Source organism: Nomascus leucogenys, chromosome 12 (genome assembly GCF_006542625.1).
Source record: "Nomascus leucogenys isolate Asia chromosome 12, Asia_NLE_v1, whole genome shotgun sequence".
Classification (NCBI taxonomy): domain Eukaryota; kingdom Metazoa; phylum Chordata; class Mammalia; order Primates; family Hylobatidae; genus Nomascus; species Nomascus leucogenys.
The window spans coordinates 27,072,498-27,095,577 of record NC_044392.1 but is presented as its reverse complement, the minus strand read 5'-3'; the positions used below and the strand labels follow the sequence as shown (position 1 = coordinate 27,095,577).

The 23,080-nt window shown below is 36.8% G+C and overlaps 1 protein-coding gene across 5 annotated transcripts in view; it reads left to right on the top strand.

Moving 5' to 3' along the window:
- RABGAP1L (RAB GTPase activating protein 1 like) overlaps positions 1–23,080 on the top strand; it is an 856,710-nt gene that overhangs the window by 515,285 nt on the left and 318,345 nt on the right. For all 5 annotated transcript variants that reach the window (XM_030823945.1, XM_012511351.2, XM_030823947.1 and 2 more), the window contains one exon: positions 9,257–9,331. In XM_030823945.1, the coding sequence (XP_030679805.1) occupies positions 9,257–9,331 (75 nt within the window). The remainder of the gene's footprint in view (positions 1–9,256; positions 9,332–23,080) is intronic.

Sequence of the window (23,080 nt, the reverse complement as noted above, 5' to 3'; positions counted from 1 at the left end):
GCCACATTTTCTTAATCCAGTCTATTGTTGTTGGACATTTGGGTTGGTTCCAAGTCTTTGCTATTGTGAATAGTGCCGCAATAAACATACGTGTGCATGTGTCTTTATAGCAGCATGATTTATAGTCCTTTGGGTATATACCAGTAATGGGATGGCTGGGTCAAATGGTATTTCTAGTTCTAGATCCCTGAGGAATCGCCACACTGACTTCCACAATGGTTGAACTAGTTTACAGTCCCACCAACAGTGTAAAAGTATTCCTATTTCTCCACATCCTCTCCAGCACCTGTTGTTTCCTGACTTTTTAATGATGGCCATTCTAACTGGTGTGAGATGGTATCTCATTGTGGTTTTGATTTGCATTTCTCTGATGGCCAGTGATGATGAGCATTTTTTCATGTGTTTTTTGGCTGCATAAATGTCTTCTTTTGAGAAGTATCTGTTCATGTCCTTCGCCCACTTTTTGCTGGGGTTGTTTGTTTTTTTCTTGTAAATTTGTTTGAGTTCACTAATTGATCTTTCAAGATTAGGCAGAGGTCTGGAAACTGATGATAATGAAGAAAAGGTCATTTCACATTCATTAGATAACGATTCCCGTGATCTAATTTTTCTCTCATTTGAACAGAGAATGATAATATCATTAGCAGAAAAAGTTAAAGGAGAACAATGGACCATAATGTGATTTTTTTTTAGACTGAGTGATTGCCTTTCTATTTACTAAAAGATCTGAAAGAGTTTACAAAATTAAAACTCATGTAAAAATAGATAAACACAGTGACAAAGATGCTTTCAAGTACCTGAGATGAGCTATTTTGTACAGTTGAGTAATGAATTTGATTATTAATTTCTGCTAATGAAAGCAAAAAGAAAATGCTAAATTATATATGTCTCTTAATGCATTCTTTTTAAAAAATAAGGGCACCATTTTTTTTATTTTTCAGGCACAGAATTGGAAAAATATAACCAGAGATACATGGTTATACTAGGTATGGGAATTTGGAGTAATATGGTAGACAGTGACTTCAGTGTGCTTTTATAAAAGATGCATATGTGGTACCTAAATCAAAATTCTTATATGGACTGGGGTTCTAGATTTGAGCATGCTGAAGTCTGAAAGCCTGAATATGTAATGTCAAATGCTAACTCAGTAAAGATAGTTCTGTGGAATATGGTACTTTGCTACCTAATTATTTAGCTTCACACAGAGATAATATTTAAAGATTGTGGAAGTATTTGTCATCAGTAAATCCCATAGTATGTCTTCCTCAAGGAAAATGAGGAAAGGATGACTTTTACTGCATATAAATTATACCTCCATAAACATGATTTGTAATAAAATAAATTGTTTTTGAGTGTTCAGAGTTTTTAATAGCTGAAAGACTGCATTGCTATCATCTAGTTCTTAGATGTCATGAAATCTATGTGATTCTGGCCACGTGCTGAATTATAACCCAAACATAGTGGTACTTAAAAGCCCCTGTAGCTCTTATACTTCTCCTAATATAAGCTTTTGGCTAAAATAAGGAACGTTTTTGAAAGAAGCATATTGTCATTATCCTTTTGTGAAATTTTAAGAGCCAGATTTGTATTCTTCTTCATATGTAACAAAAACCTTTTTAGCACAGTGGTGGATAACAGAGGTAACTGCAAGTAACACTGAGGTTTTTTTTTTTTGAAGTAAAAGAAAGAAAAAGCAGCTTTGAAGCAGGTACTTACACAAATACTACCTTGATTTACCACATGTCTGTAATGGACGGCCTGGGAGTAGTGACTGCAGCCTGAAAAGTAATTTAGGGCATGGGATATTAACTGACGACCTTATCCATAAAATATTTTAGTTATCCTGTGGAAGTTCTGATTTTAATTGACAAAACAGAAGCTTTTATAGATCTGTGTATTGTTGAGACTACAATATATTATTCTAAGAAGGCTTTTTAATAGATTTGCTGAGTGTAGTTGATGAAGATGGCCCTTTTAAATATTAGGGAATTCATACTAGATTTACTGTTTCAGTTTTTTCATTACAGATTTTGAGAGGCTTCTCCTGGTAGTAAAAAGTCAGATGAAACTGTTTCTGTAGAATTCACTAGGTTACTTATTCAGTTTGTGAGTATTAGAAAATGTTCTTCCATAGAGATTTTAAATAGTTTTTGTGACAAAGCAAAAACAAAGCAAACTGAAGTTCTCCCTGGATTGAAGCAGCTGATCAAATATTTTAACGTTTGGAGTTTCAACTTCTAAGTGAAAAGATTCCTGATTTTAAAATATAAAAGGATTATTTGAGAAGCATGTGCTTTGTGTATGAATGAAGAAATGTATCTATTTTCCAATGAAAGTTTACATTTTGGTGACTGCTTCTACTGAAGCGATAGCATGGTCAGTAGTATTCCAACATCTTTGGGTACTGTTAGCTTCAGCCATCATATGGTTTGATTAATTGAACTGGCGGTAATAGATTAATAGATATGGTGGTATCTATACTAATCTGATTTTATTTTTTATGTTACATAAAATAGAATTTTTCCTTCCTTCCTTCCTCTTTCCTCTCATAATTTGAACAGATACTGGATTCAAAAAGTTTATGATAGCTTAATCCGAGGGGATATCATTTTCTAAAGGAGTCGTCTGTAGATGGTTTATGTTAAAGTTGGACAGATGGATAGAACATCAAGATTTTAATATTTGTTTCCACATTTGTCCCACTTATGGCGTAAGTATCAGGGAAGTGGCCAGATGGGGTGGCTCATGCCTGTAATCCAAGCACTCTGGATGGCTGAGGCAGAAGGAACACTTGAATTCAGGAGTTTGAGACCAGTCTAGGCAACATAGTGAGACCCTATCTCTACCAAAAAAAAAAAAAATTATCCGGGCATGGTGGCATGTGCCTGTAGCCCCAACTATTTGGGAGGCTAAGGTGGGAGAATCTTTTGAGCCTGGGAGGTGGAGGCTTCAGTGAGCCGACAGAGGGAGACCTGTCTCAAAACAAACAAACAAGAATCAGGGAAGATACATATTCATTTGCTTTTAGAACTTATAATAAACCATTAATAACAACTCAAGGATTAATTATGCCTAACATTTGAGCGTATGTATAGCATAACACCTCTGTTACAAATTACTGGAGGCATTTGTAAATTATCTAGTTAATTTCATCTGAAGGAAGAGCCCTAAAAAGGAAGCTGGGGTAGACCTGCTTTTGCCATGTACCCCACTTCATTTCTTATGGCTAAGGTTGTTGCCACAGTGGTCCTAGTTTTGAACCTTTGCCTTTGTAGCATAACCCCAAATTTTTCTGAGGCTATAGCCTTGGAGTTGGAATTGCCTAGATCTTCACAGAAACTATTATGCTGAAATCTACTGGGTTGACAGACAGCTGGGTATATACCACCCCACTGACCTATCATATTTGGGGATGATGACAGTTGGCCAGGATTGGCACCATTATCGGTATTTTTAAAAGGTGTCAAGAAATTACAGGCAAGTTTATAGGTTTAAATGCCTATATTAGAAAAGAAGATAGATCTAAGTTTCTATCTTAACAAGCTAGAAAATGAAGAGCAAATTAAAGCCTAGGTAAATAGATGGAAAGAAATAATAAAGAACAGAAATAAATGAAATAGAAAATGTATTTAAAAAAGAAAAAGATAAAACCAAAAGCCAGATCTTTGAAAAGATTAATAAAATTAATAAATCCTTATCAAGACTAATCAAGGAAAAGAGAAAATATAAGTTTAAACTTTTATGAATGAAAGAGGATAAACCATATACAGGTATTAAAAAGTCAATTAGGGACCATTATGAGCAAATTTGTATCAGTAACCTTAACAATTTACATACAAAAGAAGCATTTTTTGAAAAACACAAATTATTTAAATTGAAACAAAAAGAAAATGAAAATGTGGATAGCTCTATTTCCATTAAAGAAATTTAATTCATAATAAAAACCTTTCCAAGGAGAATACTCTAGGCCCAGATGGTTAAAGAAGAATTAATACCAGTCTTACACGAAACTCTTTCAGAAGCAGAGTGACAGAGAACACTGACACACTTGTTTTATAAGGCCAGCATAACCCTATACCAAAATGTGTCAGGCATTACCAAAGAAGTTACAGACCAATATTCCTCATAAAATATTCTCAAAAAAACCCCACAAAACAAAACAAATAAAAAAGAGTAACAAACTTTATCCGGTAATATAAAGGATAATAACTCTTGACCCAGTTACAAAATGTTGATCCAGCATTTGAAAATCGATATATTTTACCACATTAACAGAATAAAGGAGAAAGTAATATGATCATTGTGTTACTGGTGGGTATTTGTTCTTAGAGTTCCCAAGATGGTGGCGGGCTGCTTCCAAGATGGTGGCAAGCCTCTTCTCTGACCTGGGGTTCTTGGCCTCACGGCTTCCAAGGAATGGAATCTTGGGCCATGTGGTGAGTGTTATAGCTCTATTCAGCTCCATTAGAATGAACCCCGGGCACTTAGCCCGCACAGGAACAATGGCGAACCTCTAGCCCAATTGGACGCCACCTCACTGGATCAGGAGCACAGCGGACACCTGCCCTATCCGGAGGGATGGAAGTCAGCGGCGGGTGTGTGACAGTGGCAAACAGCAGTGGTGGATGGCAAGCGGAAGCTCAGCTTGAGCCGTAACAAACACAGACCAGAAGAGTGCAGTTGCAAGATTTAATAGAGTGAAAACAGAGCTCCCATAAAGTGGGAGGGGACCCAAAGGGGCTTTCCGTTGCCTGCTCTAATGCCTGGGTTTCTATCCCGATCATTGTCTCTCCTCCTGTTCTCTCGGGCGATAGATGACTGGCTATTTCTTTACCTCCTGTTTTTGCCTAATTAGCATTTTAGTGAGCTCTTTTTACTACCTGATTGGTCGGGTGTGCGGGTGTGAGCTAAGTTGCAAGCCCCATGTTTAAAGGTAGATGCAGTCACCTTCCCAGCTAGGCTTGGGGATTCTTAGTTGGCCTAGGAAATCCAGCTAGTGCTGTCTCTCAATTGCAATAGATGCACGAAAGGCATTTTAGAAATTCAGTACCCATAGAAGATAAAACATGCTCAGCAAAGTAAGAATAGAGAGAAACTTCTAAACCTAATGAAGGATATCTATGGAAAATCTATAGCTAACATTATACTTCATGGTGAAAGACAATGTTTGACTTCTAAGATCTGGAAGAAGACAAAGATGTCCTTCCTCTTTCAGCACTTATATTCACCATTGTATTGGAATACATTGTAATATAGTACTGGAGTCAGTGCAGTAGGGCAAGAAAAGAAGGCATATGGCTAAAGGAAGTAAAACTAACATTCACAAACAACATGGTTACGCATGTAGAAAATCCTAAGAAATAATAAATGGAGAGAGATATATCAGGTTCATGACTTTTAGACTCTGTATTGTGAAGATATCATTCTCCAGATTTACTTATAGATTCAACACAATCCCAGTCAAAATCACGGTAGGCATTTCTGGGAAGACAGTAAATTAGTTCCTGAATTTATATGGAAATGCAAGGAATCTAGAATAAACTGTTTTGCAAAAGATCTAAGTTATAGAACATAGACTTACCAGGTTTTTAAAACTTCTTATTTCAAAGTGGATTACAGACCTAAATGTAAATGCCAAAACAAAAAAACTTCTAAAGAAAACATAGGAAAAAATATTCATGACACAAAAACAGGGCATGCACAAACACAAATATGAACCATAAAAGACAAAAGCTATTAAATTGAACTTTTTCAAAATTGAAACTTGCTCTTTGAAAAACAGCATTAAGAAAATGAAAATGCAAGCCATAAACTGGGAAAACATATTTGTAATATGCATATCTGACAGTGGACTTGGCAATGGTCCCATTGTTTGTGTCCCCTCAAAATTCATATGTTGAAATCCTAACCACCAAGGCGATACTATTAAGAGCTGGAGCCTTTGGTAGGTGATTGCATCATGAGGGCGGAACCCTCATTAATTGGATTAGTGTTTTAATAAAAGAGGCCAGAAGGATCTTGTTTGCCCCTTCCACCATGTGAGGAGACAATGAAAAGGCACAATTTCTGTGAACCAGGAAACTGACCCTCATCAGACTGAATTGGTTGGTGCCTTGATCTTGGATTTTGTAGCCTCCAAAACTATGAGAAATAAACTTCTTTTGTTTATAAGCTAACTAGTCTGTGGTATTCTGGTTATAGCATCCAGAATGGACTCAGACAGAGTTGTATACAGAACATATACAGAATGAAGAACTCGTAGGAACCAACAATAATGAGATGAACAACTCAATTAAACAATTGGGCAGGCTGTAATCCCAGCACTTTGGAAGGCTGAGGTGGGCGGATCACTTGAGCCCAGGAGCTCCAGACCTGGGCAACATGGCAAAACCCCATCCCTACTAAAAACTTAGCTGGGTGTGGTGGGGCAGCCTGTAGTCCCAGCTACTCAGGAGGCTGAGGTGAGTCGATTGCTTGAGCCTGGGAGGTAGAGGTTGTAGTGATCATGCCACCGCACTCCAGCCTGGGTGTCAGAGCCAGACCCTGCCTCTAAAAAAAAACAAAAACCAAAAATCAACAAAACATAATTGGGCAGGAACTTGAACAATCACGAAAGAATATGTATCAATTGTCTAAAAGTACATAAAAACATTTTCTATACCATTAGCCACCAGGGAAATGAAAGTCAAAACTACAGGAATTAATTAAAAGGAAAAAGACTGACAGTATCAAGTATTGACAAGGAAGTGAAGCAAGGGGTACTCTCATATGTTGCTGCCAGGGGTATAATAATTGTATAAACACTTTGGGAAACAATTTGGCAATTTCTTATAAAGATAAACTTACATTTAACATTTGAAGTTTGAACCTCCATTCCTAGGTATTTATTCAAGGAAAATGAAAATCTGTATCCACAAATGCCGTGTATATATTAACAGCTCTATTCATAGTAGCTGAAAGCTGGAAACAGAGGAATGAATAAACAGATCATAGGATATTCATACAGTATGTATTCATGCTACTCAATAATGAAAAGGAATGAACTACCGATGCACACAACAACATGAAAGAATCTCAGGAACGTTATGCTGAGTAAAAGAAGCTAGACACAAAAGCATACATATGATATGAGTACATTATTGTATGATTCCACCTATATGAAATTTTTTTAAATGCAAAACTAATATATTCTGATCAAATTCAGATCTGTGGTTGCCTGGAATGGAGGTGTTTGACCAAAGAGAGGCATGGGGGAACATTCTGGAGTGATGGAAATATTTATAATGGCAGGGCTACACAAGTGCTCCAGCTCAAGGAACTGTACAATTAAAATGTATGCCTTTCACTGAGTATAAACCATACATCAATAAAGTTTATATTTTTGAGTAAAAGGGAGTTCCAGACTCTGTGCTCTGACAACTTTGGCACATGGGGAATACTACACTTACCCTCCATAAGTTAAGCCTTCCTAGTTATCTTTGATAAGCCTTGTCCTAGACAGAGACAATTTTTATACTGACAAAATCAAAATACATTCTATTAAATTAAATGGAAATCTCCTCACTAAAATGAAGTACAACAGATAGATGGAATACATGAGATGAGATACAGATCCTGGATTTCAGTAGTATTCTTTGAGAGTCTTTTAAAAATATATTTGGCAGGCTGAGCATGGTGGATTATGCCTGTAATCCTAGCACTTTGGGAGGCTGAGGTGAGAGGAACACCTGAGGTCAGGAGTTCAATACCAGCCTGGCCAACATGGTGAAACCCTGTCTCTACTAAAACTATGAAAATTAGCTGGGTGTGGTGGTGGGCCCTTGTAATTGCAGCTACTCAGGGGGCTGAGGCAGGAAAATAGCTTGAACCTGGGAGGCGGAGGTCGCAGTGAGCCGAGATCGTGCCATTGTACTCCAGCTTGGGACACAAAGCAAAACACTCTCTCTCTCTCTCTCTCTCTCTCTCTCTCTATATATATATATATATATATATATATATGTGTGTGTGTGTGTGTGTGTGTGTGTGTGTGTGTGTGTGTATGTGTATATATATACACATACACACACACACACATCGAAACATCTAAATTTTTTTAAAAAATTCTAATTCAGGGTTCAGTGACTGGACCATGAAGCCTATTTTTGTACTGCCCCAATGTTAGAATGGTTTTACATTTTAAAAAGTTGTTTAAAAAAAAAAAAAAGTCCTGTCCTTTAAGAAAAAAAACAAGCAACCGGTACTATAAGTGTTCCTCAAAGTCTACAATATTTACTATCCGAACTTTTACAGAAAAAGCTTTCTAACTCCTATTCTTTACCCTTTGATCTGCACACTCTACCTACTGTAACTGATTCAGCCTCTCAAAAACTAACATGTTGTCTTTTTGTTTGCATTAGGGAATCCTAGATGTTTGAAGTACTAATTAGTATACACTAAGCATACAGCCTTATTTCCTTTCCTCTGAAAACTAAGAGGGAATGTTAAGTTGAATGATATGATAGCTACTTCCCAAGGAATGCTGTATTTCTTACAAATTGGCCTCTTTGGCTGTATTCCAGATGGCCTGGTTAGAATGACGTTAAAGCTGTGGAATAGCCAAAGCACCTGAAATAGCAGTTATATATGTAGCATGAGGCTCTCAGCCATTTTGCAAAAAGCATGGGGCAATGCTAAATATTTCTGGTTTGCCCCAGTGGTATAGATTGGAGAACCATTTTTACTCTTCAGCCTTCATGGAAAATGGCAAGGTAGTTTAAAAGGTCTTTGAGAAGTTTTGGAGGTTCTAAAGGGTATTTTTTTTTTTTTTTTTTGCGTGGGGTTTTCAGAATAGTGGATCTGCACTTCAGTCTCAGCAGTATCAAGATTTCCCCCTTTTAGTGCATTTGAACCCACACTTCAACCTTAGAAAGAATCTTCTTACTCTTCCTACCCTTTGCCTCTGCCTCCTGTGGGCCTCATACAGCTGATCTTAAACCATAATGGATCTTTTAAAATTAACTTAGGTCCTCTGAGCATCTCTTTACTTCAAAATTTTAAAGATGAACCTGGGATAAAGGGACATAGAGCTGCTTTAGGAAATACACAGCCTCTTTGGGGATCTCACTGTGCTAGTGGTATACGCATTCAAGTTGAAAGACCAGTGGAATTGTGGTGGACAGCCCAGGGACAGGAACAAGCAGGAGCCTGGTATGAGCTAACATTTAAGTTAAAATCTGTGACTATTTACCATATTTCTTTCTTTTCATCTTTTCTCTAGGCCTACTCTGTGTATGATGAAGACATTGGGTACTGTCAAGGGCAGTCTTTTCTTGCTGCTGTATTACTGCTGCATGTAAGTAACAGTCATGTGATAAATAGCACAGTGCTGCCAAGTTTATTTTACTTTCTACTGGCTTTGTTCTTCCTTCTTATTTCCCATTCACCTGATGGAGAGTACATATGGCATATCTTTTTTAAAATGTACGTTAGGTGATAAAGTAAGAGATATGATGTCAAAAATAGGACAGTTTCTCAATGGAATTAGTTTTGTTGGCTAGAAAAGGATAAATTGCTTATTTGGAGTTATTTTTAACTAGAATCCTCTGGAATTAAAGAAGTCAGTGTAACTGCCCAAATATCAGGACCTGGACCATTAAGACCCACTATACTGTGACAAGGAAGTCCTTTATCGTTTCTGTGATGTATTTTTATATATCCTCTTTCCTTTCGGTTACCTTCATTTGACAGATCATTTATTGAGCATCAATTGTCAGGTACTGGGCTAGAAAGTGGGGTTATAAAGATGAATCATTTATAATTTGTGTTCTCAAAGACTTCGTAGTCCAGGATGGGGCACAGATAATGTAGGCATGTACTTATAATTTTTATTCTCTTTTATGTGTCTTTATTTTTCTGATGACAAAAATAATACATATTCATTAAATAACTTACAGTATGCTAAGTGAAAGTGATACACAGGTTAAGAGAATAGAGAGGAGAATTACCCAATCAAGCTCTGCCAGAACTTTCAGAAAAGACTTTCTGGAGGAGGCGGCAGCTTTGTCAAGACAGAAATGAGATTGGAGGTGAGAGGGGAAAGGGAGGGGTAAAGAATTATTGACAAAAGTCACAATATGAGAAAATGTATGGAAATATGATAGGGCACAGCATACAAAGGGAACAATATGAAATTACAGTTTACTCTACCAATTGTACACGGGGAGTGGTATGACATAAAAGTGGTAAGATGGGAGATTGTGAAGATTTTGTAATATGTCAAAAATGCAGGCTTTATTCTAGAACTAATGAGGAACCGTTGATCACTTTGGAGCAAGGGAATAATACAGTCATATGATCATTTTAGATAAATCTTTTCATACCTGTGTAAAGGGCAGAATTAAAGGAAACAGACAGCAGCAGAGAGACCAGGTAGAAAACATCAATATGGCCAGGCACAGTGGCTCACACCTGTAATCCCAACACTGTGGGAGGTTGAGGCAGGAGGATCACTTGAGCCCAGGAATTTAAAACCAGCCTAGGCAATATAATGAGACACCATCTCTACCACACACACAAAAGGTATCTGGGTGTGGTGGTGAGCCCCCGTAGTGGTGGTGAGCTACCTGGGAGGCTGAAGTGGGAGGATCACTTGAGCCTGGGAGGTCAAGGCTGCAGTGAGCCTTGACTGCACCACTGCAGTCCAGCTTGGGCAACAGAAGGAGACCCTGTCTCAAAAAAATAACAACAATAAAAAGGAAAAGAAAATGTCAATTTAAATGAGAGATGTTGAGAACCCAGAGAAAAGCAGAATTAAGAAACATTCAGGGAGCAAAATTGTTAGGTTTTGTGGATGGATTGGCAAAGGAGCAGTCAAAGGTGACATATCTAGTTTCCTGGTTTTGGTGACTGGATGAGTGTTGTATTTTGAGTTGAGATAGAAAATATATCTATGGAGATTGAATGAAGGAAAAAGTTTAGAAGTTGATGATGATGAGTTATTTATTTATTTATTTAGAGACCGAGTCTCACTCTGTCGCCCAGGCTGGAATGCAGTGGTGCAACCTTGGCTCACTGCAAGCTCCGCCTCCCCTGTTCATGCCATTCTCCTGCCTCAGCCTCCCCAGTAGCTGGAACTACAGGCACCCGCCACCACACCCAGCTAATTTTTTCTATTTTTTAATAGAGACGGGGTTTCACCATGTTAGCCAGGATGGTCTCGATCTCCTGACCTCGTGATCCACCTGCCTTGGCCTCCCAAAGTGCTGGGATTACAGGCATGAGCCACCACGCTGGCCTTTTTTTTTTTTTTTTTTTTGAGATGAAGTCTCCCTCTGTCTTTCAGGCTGGAGTACAGTGGCATGATCTCAGCTCGCTGCAGCCTCCACCTCCCGGGTTCAAGTGATTCTCCTGCCTCAGCCTCCCAAGTAGCTGAGATTACAGGCATGCGCCACCACACCGGGCTAATTTTTGTATTTTTAGTAGATGGGGTTTCCCCATGTTAGCCAGGCTGGTCTCAAACTCCTAACCTCAAGTGTTCCATCTGCTTTGGCCTCCTAAAGTGCTGGGATTGTAGGCAGGAGCCACTGCACCCATCCGATGATAAGTTTTGTTTCTAATTATTTGAGTTCAGGATATTCTTGGGACATCTAGGTGGAGATATATGTTCAGCAGCCAGTTGCATACTGGAGATTAATGCTGGAGGAGAAATGAAAGCTGAAGTCATGAAAGTACATCAGATCATCTAGAAGAATGAATAGAGTAAGATTAAATCCCAGGGACAGCAAACATTTGAAGGGCTGATGAGGAAGTAAAATCAGTAAAGAAGTTCAGATTCTCAGTAGGAAGGAAGCAATGAATAGTGTCGAATGTAACAAGAGGCCCAACAAGTTTAAAAAGACTGCATTGTTTTTTTGAGGTTTAGCATTCTGGAAGTGAAGAGCAATTATAGTAGATTCATGGTCCTAATTCTGAAAACCTGATTTTAATTATAATAGTTCTATTATGATTTCACTTTGTCTCACTTTGAGGTTGATGATTTTTTTTCCCTCTGTTGCATTATTATCTGTTTATGACAATTTCTGTCTTCTTGTTATCCTTCTTTCTTTGATATCTCTACATCTCACCTTTTTGGGATTTCCTGTGATGACCAGTTACTTTATAGTCACAAATTCTCAGGGGCCCTTGTTCCCGTTCTAAACCCACTAGAATCTAGAATAGTCAGGTCATTTCCCTAAGAGGCTGGAGACCATACCCAGTGACATGGATGTTTTCTTCAAGGTTCAGAGCCATCTTTCTTCTAAAGGAAGCCTTTATAATTACTTGAATGAGAAGCTGAAGTTCAAGACATGGGTGGTGAAGCTTTGGTTTGAACAAAGTAATCTTTTTTTTTTGAGATGGAGTCTCACTCTGTTGCCAGGCTGGAGTGCAGCGGTGCGATCGCAGCTCACTGAAACCTCCGCCTCCTGGGTTCAAGCGATTCTCCTGCCCCAGCCTCCAGAGTAGCTGGGACTACAGGCACGCATATCACCATGCCCAGCTAATTTTATTTTTTTTTTTCATTAGAGACGGAGTTTCACCATGTTAGCCAGGCTGGTCTTGATCTCCTGACCTGGTGATCCTCCCACCTTAGCCTCCCAAAGTGCTGGGATTACAGGCGTGAGCCACCACGCCCGGCCACAAAGTGATCTTTGAACATACCGTAGTTCAGCATTTTTTACTTGTAGCCCTGTTTAACATATTATATTTATTAATGTTCAGTGAGAAGAATATCTCTCTGCGAAATTGGATTTGATAGAAGTTTGGGTCAATTGTAAGTTCATAATTATTTGGAAACACCCTTCCCACCCCTACCCACAAAGAGAGAGAGAGATTCAAATAACTAGAGAGCTCAAATACCCAGAATATTTTTTCTACATTATGTACTCTACTATTATAAGGGCCATGTGGTGAGTCAGCCTTTGTGAACTGCAACAAGATAGCTTCCAGTGTATGTTACAAGAGGAACAGAAATTCAGTCTAGTCTCTCACACTTTCTACATTAATAGAATTATTCAGTGTTGTCATGGCTTTTATAAAAATAACTTGAAATATAGAAATCCTTTTAGAATCCTTAAAGAAAGATGAACTGATATTCAGCATTCTGTTAATGAAAAACATATTATATTCTAATTTTTAATTGGCAGTATGTTTGATAATTCTGTTAATTAGCATATTCCATTAACTGACCAACCCATCCATTCAACCAATTTGAACAACAGAAGGTTAACTGTAATTTATTTTTTACTATATTTTTGTCTCCCTGGTTTAAACAAATAGAAGAATACGGACTGGTTTAAATAATTCATCAAACACACTATCTCAGGTTCCAGGGACATACATTATTAGGGTCTTACTGACTAATTTGTTATCAGTTACATAAGCTATTGCTTCTTTTTGCTGCCAGACATCTTTGGAAGCTCCATATTAATCACTGTCAGAGCCTGCTTCCTTTTGGGTTTCTGTCCTTTCTTCACCCATAGTCATTTATATTTCACATTCATTGCCTGAGAAGAAAGTGAGACCAAAAATGAAAGTATGTTCAAAAACAGTTTTGAATTTTTAGGATTTTTTCATGTCTAAGTAGTTTAAATAAATAATTAGCCTCTCCTTGTACTTGGAAATTTCTAGATGCTTTGACAATAGCTTTGTAACATTTAGTAGTTTAGACAATGGAAGAATTAAATGTTTATCACAGTAGACTCCTACATCCATTTATGAAATTACAAGAAATTTGTCATTTACAGTTGGAGAATGTTATAGTACAGATTGCCTGCAACCATCATAATGTTCAACTGCCTTTGTAATCAAATATACAATAATAATTTGTAATTTCATAATCATGTTAGTCTTTATCTCTTAGTCTTAATAAATTATGACCTGATTATATTTCACTTACTCTAAAAATTATATAAAGTATTTTAGATAATTTGTAACCCAATAATTTTTCTACAATATTTATTGTTAGAAGTTTTAAACTTTTTAATTGAACATGTACCTTTTTAGACATTCAGAAGATTATGTTCATTTTTAAGGTTAAATTACTGTATGTATACTAATATTGGCATTTATAGAAGCTTTCCAACTGCAGGAAGGATTATGTTTGAATAATCTAGCATGTTTAAAACTATTGAACTTTTTTAAAAAACTATGACTAGGCACAAATCCTTTCGAAACCGGTTTGGCTTTGTCTAATAAAGATATGCACACCCAGAAGTTTTGCTCCTAGACATACCTTAGTCAAATTTATGCACTTGTACATCAAAATACATGTATTACTTTTGTCTTAATTAATAGTGTTTATAACAGTCAAAACACTGAAGCAACTCAAATGTCCACTACTAAAATGTCCAATATTAGAATTGTAATTAGACAGTAAGATGGCTAAATTATGGTATTCTTAGAGTATGAATGCCATACAGCAATGGAAATGAATGTTTCACACTACATTGATTCATATAAATGAATCATATAAACATAAGATTTAGTTTAAAAAAGCAAAGTACAACATTACATTTGGTATGATTCCATTTTGCATAAAGTTCAATAACAGGCAAAACTAAATTCTATTTTTAGGATGCTAAATAGATGGAAAAAACTATAAAGAACACCAATGAAGTGATAACTGTTAAAGTTAGGAAAGTGATTTCTCTAGGGAGAAACTGGGAATCATGACTGAAAAGACACAGGGATTTTCAGGGCTGTCGACAGTATTCTCTTTCTTAACCTAGATAGTGGTTACATGCAACCTTTGTAAATTTTTTTAGTTTATAATCAAGTATTAATTAAAGTGTACATTTAACTTTTATGCATTTTTCTGTTTGTTGTATTTCAGAGTAAAATAAAATTAAAAATTATAAATTTTAAAATATTTCTCACCAAAAAGACAGGTTTGGGATAAGACTTAACCAATGGAAGTAAATAAGAAGCAGAACCACCTATTACAGATTCCAGAGTCCAAGGTGACAAGATAAAGGCTTCATTTTGAAGTCTCTATTGTATATATATATATTTGTAGCATATATATATATATGTTAAGTATTTGTGGCATTATATTATTCAAGACTCTTTCTGCTGCATGTGACAAAATTGACTCATATAACTGGGAAATCTAGGGTCAGAGATGATTTTTCACGATTGGACTCCAGAGTTCATATTTTGTCATCGAGAATCTGTATCTCTGCTTTTCTTGAATTTTATTGTCTTAATTATGTTAGTAGACAAAAACGTGAGCAAAATGACTGTTGGCTGGCTGGGTTCATATGACCAGGACAATTTCATTTAAAAGGGACTATTTTTTGCTACCTCGTTCAAAAGGGACTGTCTTTTGCTATAGCTCCTGCATTTATTTAAAATGATACACAACAACAACTCCCTCTGTTTTTCTTCCTGTTGGACTTTGGCCTGGTTGGGTAGGGCATTCTAATGGTCACAGCCCAGGTCTTTAGTCCAAATCAGTGAACTCCATCAGCCCCTCCTAAACAACGGAATGGTCTTCCTATAGGAAGAGGGGTTTTGATATCAGATGATGGGACAATAGGATGCTAAACAGGTACATCACATCATCTTGAGTGATATACTTACTACAAGATTTTTAGTGTATTTAAAAAATAAGTCCTATACTTCCAAATCACTTTTCCTTCTAGTTCAAGAGAAAGAGGCATTCATTTTCCTATTCCAAGTTAATTCTTATCAAGTGCTTTTGAGCCATTTTCTAACATCTCCCTGTGTCCTAATATACACAAACATTTTACCTATTTAAAACATATTTAACTACTGTCTTATGTCTCTGCCTTTTTGAAGCTGAACTCTTTCAAACGATACTGAAAAGTACAACTGTGAATTTGGATTGTGGTTTAATACCTTTCAAGTTATATGGCTTTGGGCAAGTTTCTTCAGCTGAGCTTTAGTTTCTTGTTATCATCCTTCTAGGCTTATTATGAGTATTGAGTACCTTCTGATGAGTGTAAGGAGTCTTACATATTTTGTACCTGGCACAAAAATAATGCAGTTATGAGATTAAAACCAGGCTTTACTTAATAGACCTATAGTTACTGGCAAGTCATTTAACTTCTTTGAACTTCACTAGTATTATATTTACAATGTAAAAATAATGCCTACCTTGCAGGATTTTTGTGAAGATCAAATGGGGTCATGAATGAATATGTCTAATAATGGTAACTGTTGCTGTTATTTTTTAAATTAATAATTATTTGCTTTTAAATTAATAATTATTTGCCCAGCCAATTTTCTTTTGGTCCCTGGTCCAACTAATTTGAATGGATTACACATAGGAGACTAATATATCATACAATGATAGAATTTTATGGCTTATACATTGACATTCAATTTAAATGTATTAAGCTATTTGATTTAAAGGGAGAATAGACAAATGGCTAGAAGTTTTCATTCTATTTGCTTTTTAATATGTACACAAAAAATGAAGACATGATAAATAACCTTGAGTTTCAAGGTTCACTAGCATTCATCTTTTTTTTTTTTTGAGACACGGTCTCACCCCATGACCCAGGCTGGAGTGCAGTGGCGAGATGTTGGCTCACTGTAGCCTCTTCTCCTGGGTTCAAGGAATTCCCCTGCTTCAGCCTGCCGAGTAGCTGGGATTACAGGCACATGCCACCATGCCTGGCTAATTTTTGTATTTTTATTAGAGATGATGTTTCACCATGTGGGCCAGCCTGGTCTCGAACTCCTGACCTCAAGTGATCACACACAGCCTCCCAAAGTGCTGGGACTACAGGCATGAGCCACCATGCCGGGCCCATTCATTTTTGTTGAAGAAAATTGGGAATATCAGTAGAGTGTTCATCTCCTTCATAGAGAAAGGTAGATCATTCCAAAAAGATGTGAAACACACCATGTGAAGTAGGCAATTTAGTTTTACACTAACTATGGGAATTACTTTAAATTATCAAAATGTAGTTTTACTTCAAAAAATACCTTGATGTAAATGATTTCAGGTGCATCTTAAAGACTTGTAATACTTAACACTGCTTTGTTTTATAGTTTATTGTGGAAAGAAGTATTGAGGGCTTGGAGATTGTCTCCATTCAGTGATCATCACAATTAGTACAGATGGCAGATCATGATCAACATTTATTACCAAACAGTGATTACATCACTCAACTCTCAATTATGCATGTGAGGCAGATATTTTTGTTTTGTATTTCATAAAGCCATGGATGATATTTTGATATCTTAAATTATAATATTTTATTGCTTATCCCCTCTTTTCCTTAATGAAATAACACTGTTGATAAAGTTTCTGTGCACAGCAAAAATGGACATTCAGTCTTAGAGACTCACCATATTCCAACACCTTAATATTTAATTTAAAGATATGTTGTTCAATTATTTATTTTTATTATAACTTTAGACCAATTGCATAAATTGGATAAATTGGATTATCTTATTCTATGAAGCGTTAATCATTGTAATAAGTTAAATAGTCATTTTAGTGCTTTTTCGTTAAGTAGGTAGGTACCACCGTACTACCTAGTGGAGGAACTGCATGTACTAAGGTGAAGTTTGACAGTACAACCTAGCATTGCATCTCACATCTTGGTTGATTTTCTTTATGCCGATTGAGGGATAAGCTGAATAGTCAACACAAAATATAGATAATATAAAAGCTATTTATATTTAGCATTTGGAATAGAATTACAGGAAATCAAGTGCTAATATGGTTGCATTTGGCTGCCCCTTGCTTCTAGCCTTCACACCAATACTTTCCTTCTACATTTTTGTTGGCAGTTACCAACAGATTGCTCTACTTGTGTGGTATGACTTCATTAAAAAGGCAGATATATTCAGAATTTTGCTAGTTTATCTTAAAGAAATATTTAACACTTGATATTTATTGAAGGTTCTATGCTAAGAGTTGTGGAGCGGGGGGTACAACATTAAAGTAGTGTTTAAAAGTTAGAAGCGCACAAATAACTATAATGGTATACAACAAAGAGTTTTGGGATTCAGAGAAAGCAGGGGTCTCCTCACGTTAAAGGGAAATAACAAAGTGCCACTTATGATCAGTTTTAAAAGATCAGTAATATTTTAAAGGCAGAGCTGTGCTATAGAGTATACCCCAACCCAGTTATTCCCTCTGAGCTTGTATACAAAACTATGTGGAGAACCTTGAAAGTGCAGTTTGTCACTATTTGAGTCATAAAAAGCATGGGGAGGAGGAGGGGGACATTCTTCCTAGTGATACAGAAGAAATGCTATCATTTATGTGAAAAGCAGCACATTTTTGTTACTTCATGTTAAGAACTTAAATTCCAGCAAATCATTTTAACAGAAAGATCTTAGAGTAAAAATTTTACCTATGCATCTGTTTATTCTTTTGAGTATCCTTGTATAAGGCACTTTGGTAATTGTCAATGTATAAGACAGAGTCTCTGTCTTTAAGGCAGGAAAGAGAAGAGAAATTCACATTTAGTGATTGCCAACAATATGCATATGTTGTCTCTTAAATATATTTCATTTAATACTTGTAGCATCTGTATGACATAGGTATTATTATTTCTAATTTTTTAGAAGTAAAAAAAAAATCTTAGGCATTAAAAGAGGTTGCCTGCTCAAGATCACCCAGCGAGTAATTAAAACCTTACCTGAAATTAACATCTATTGGTATAATTCCAAAATCATGTTTTTCCCCTGCAGCGCCTTTTGTATATTCATGATCTGTTTCTGGGCAAAGTTTTGAGGGGAATGATTGAATATAGGTTCTTTTAGATTATACCTTTATACAAAAGAAAAGTGATAGATTCTTAGTAAACCAAAATATAGTTGTCCCTCAGTATTGGGAACTAATGAGGAATTGGTATAACTCCTCATTAGTTCGTATTAGTGCGTATAAACGCACCTAATAGCTGCGTGACCTTACTAAAAATAAAAATCAGATCCGCTGCTGTAAACTCTTCACTGATTTCCCACTGCACTTAGAATACATTCCTAACTCTTTATCATGGTCGTATCAGTGCTATGCTACAGCCAGATCATACCAGTTTTTGACGGCCAATTGTTAAATTTTCAGGAATTCTGTGAACCAGTTGTTAAGCACAGCCATTTTTAAAAATTAAATGATAAATCTTACAGTTAAATAACTCATGTTAAAAACAAAAGTAATAAGTACTCAAAATTCATCACTTTCTAGTTATGTTGCCACTTTTTATTGTTGTCTGTGCTCTTGAACTATTTACATTGTCTGTTTTATCTGTATGATAAAAATGGTATATAATGGTGTGCTGCAGCTCTACTGTTATGCATCACTTTTCAACTCCAGTCTATTTATTTTCTGTTATTCTACTCTGATCTCTTCCCCTACCTCCTCTTTACACTCAATAATTCATAGATTTGCCCTTTTGAGGCTATTTTCTAGATCTTGCAGGCATGCCTAATGTCTTTTTATTCTTTTTGTTGTTGTTTCCCCTCTGACTATGTATTTTCATACAGCCTGTCTTCAAGCTCACTAATTCTTCTGCTTGATCATCTACTGTTGAGAGACTCTGATATATTTTTAAGTTTGTCAGTTGAATTTTTTACCTTCAGAATTTCTGCTTAATTATTTTTTATTATTTCAGTCTCTTTGTTAACTTTATCTGATAGGATTCTGAATTTTTTCTCTGTATTGTCTTGAAGACATTGAGCTTCCTCAAAGTAGCTATTCTGAATTCTCTTGAAGTGTCACATATCTCTCACTCCAGGATATGTCCCTGGTACCTTGTTTAGTTCATTTGATTAGGTCATGTTTTCCTGGGTATTCTTGATGCTTGTGGATATTCATTGATGTCTGGGCACTGAAAAGTTAAGTATTTATTCTAATCTTCATAGTCTGGACTTATTTATACCCATCCTTCTTGAGAAGGCTTTCCAAAGGGAATTAAGTATTGTGATCTAAGTCTTTAGTCGCTGAAGCCATATCTGCATTAGGGGATGCCCCAAGCCAAATAATGCTGCAATTTTTGCAGACTCGCAGAGATATAGCCTTGGTGGGCTTGGGTAAGATCTGAGAGAATTCCTAAAATCTCTTTTTTTCTTCTCTCACTTTCCCCTGAATAAATAGTGTTTTTTTCACCTCATGCTGGGCTTCCTGGAGTTGAGGAGCAGGGTGACACAAGCAGTAGCCACCACAGCTGGGACTGGCTACTATGGCTGCAACTGCACTTGGTCACACCTGAAGCCAGCATGGTACCTGATAACTACTGCCTGGCTACTGCTAGTGTTTATTCAAGGCCCCAGGGTCTTTCCATTCAGGGTAGCAGGTTTCCTCTGGCCCAGGATGGATCTAGAAATGCTGTTCAGGAGCTAGGGTCTGGACTCAGGGGATTCAGGACTCTGCTTCATGTTACTGTGGCTGAGCCGGTACTCAAGTTGCAAGACAAAGTCCTCTTTACTCTTTCCTCTCTTTTCCACAAGCAGAAAAGGGGTATCTCCCAAGCTGCCCTGCCTGGAGTTGGGGAAGGGGTGTAAGTATAGCCACTCTTACTTTTTTGTTGTTGTTTCTATTTGATCCCTTGGCTACCCCAGCTGGTGTTTCACTGGATCGTATGTACCCCAAGTCTACTGGCTTCAAGCCCAGCACAGCACCAAGACTTGCCGGAAGATTGTAATACTTGTGGCCTAGACTGCTTTTTAAATTTGTTCAGGACACCAGGGCACTTTAGTCTACCAGGGGGCTTCCCCTCTGGCTGGGGCCAGTCTAAATCCTTCCTTCTTGGGTGCCTGCTAAATTCTGCCCTGTGTTGTGTTCTGCTGTGACAGGGCAGCACTGAGTACCAATGCAAAGTCCCACAATCTCTGCTCTCTCCCTTTCCCAAGTGCATGGATTCTTTCTCTATACAATGCTGGGGGGATAGGATAGGTGTGGTGTAGACAATGTAAGACTGTTTTTTTCTACCCTCTTCCGTGCCTTCTTCCTTGATATCATGTTAAAACCAGGTACTGTGATTGCTCACCTGATTTTTTGTTTTTATGAAGGTGTTTCTTGCGTGGATAGTTGTTCAATTTGGTGTTCTTGAGGGAGGATGATTGCTGAAGGATGATTGCTATTTGGCCATCTAGCTCTGCCTCCTCCAAAATTGTCTCTGATGTTTACCTTTACTTCCAACACCCAACATTCCCTAGTCTAGGACTTCTGCATCCTTATGAAACTCAAGTAGAGTTGCCTGTTTACTCTTCCCCTAGGGAGGCACTATACCTTTATCTCTGTATCCCTAAAGCCTAGAACAGGATCTACACCTCATCTGTTCAGTGACTATATGTATGAATGCCAAAAGGCACATAAACCTTTTATTTGGCCTAATGATTTTACCACATTCAAAGAATAAAAACATATTCCCTTTATAAGATATCAGATGGTAAGACATTCAACTAATTGTCATTTACTTAGAAAGAGAGAGACTTAAGTGAATTAGTATCTCTAGGACTGGCTACAGTTCAGTTATCTTTTTTTTTCTCTCTCTCTTTTGAGATAGAGTCTCAAAACTCCAGGCTGGAGTGCAGTCGTATGATCTCAGCTCACTGCAACCTCCACCTCCCAGGGTCAAGCAATTCTTCTGCCTCAGCTTCCCCAGTACCTAGGATTACATGTACACACCAACATGCCCAGCTATTTTGTATTTTTAGTAGAGATGGGGTTTCGTCGTGTTGGCCAGGCTAGTCTCGAACTCCTGACCTCAGGTAATCCACCCACCTTGGCATCCCAAAGTGCTAGGATTACAGGCATGAGCCACCGTGCCAGGCCTGGCTACAGTTATCTTACATGCAGCTGTTTTGTATAGCCATTTGAGTAGAGATCTGAGAGGAAGATGAAGAGGCTTACACCTTGGTAAGAGAAGTATTCTTAGCCATATATGTTCAAGTTAGTGTCACTTGAGGCTTTGGTGACAAAGGAGTAAAGAATACGTTGTAATTGTATCCTAAATAACCAAATGGAAGCTGAAAAATAGTTGCTAACTTGAATAGCTGAGGTCAGTGGCCAGAAATTTTGAAAAGGTCTCAAACAACTCATAGATAAAAAGAAAATAAGCAAATATTTAAAGAATCAAAATGAAAACACTATAGTGTATTTATTTAACTTCAGGAGATGTTATTTAACAAATTTGGGTATTTTATGGTTTATAATTAGAAAATAAAAGTGGCTGATTTGTATAAAATCTTAAACAACTGCATTTCTAAGTGGATAAATGGAACTCTACTTGATTCACTTATTGAAGTATAAAGTTAGTCTAACAAATGTATGAAATAGCATAATCAACCAAATGTAAATTGTCAAGGAAGTAATATTTAAAGTAGATGTTTATATAATAGTTACATCCTAGGACATTGAGTAAGTACAACTTTTCTGTATGCTTGGTGTAATTTCTAGAATATTAGATATGTCCCTTTCCATATTCTTTCACCTGTTGATACCACTGTTTAGAGGTTTGTTCCATTGACTTCAGACTTTATTCCCTGTTCAGATAAAAACACCTCTGAGAAAGCTAATATGTTAGAGTTTACTGGCCATTTCCCTGCAAACTATATTTTACAGAAAGTAGCAACATCAAGAAAAGTCAGGGAGGATAGTCTCACACTATTTACCAAAATTTAAAATGCATTTATTTTTTCACCCAGCATTCCCCCTTTTGGGAATGTGCTCTACCCTACCCCATTTTTGCATATGTACAAAATGATGCATCTACAAGGTTTATTGAAGCTTTATATGATTAAAAAATTAGGAACATCTCCAGTATCAATAGGAAACTGGTTAAATGAACTATAGTACTTTTAGATAATGGACTACTGTGTAATTGCTTTAAAAAAAATAAAGAGACAACTCTTTATATACTGAGATAGAAAGATTTCCAACATATATTGTTAAGGAAAAAAATCAAGATGTATAACAATATATATAGAATCTTATCTTTTATGTGGGATGGGACAAAATAAAATTAAAAATGTTATTATTTTATTTGCATAGATAATCAGTGGCAGAATACAGGAGAAATTATTAAGAGTAGATATGAGGCTATGCAAAAGAGATTAAGGAGTGTAGGTACCAGGGATT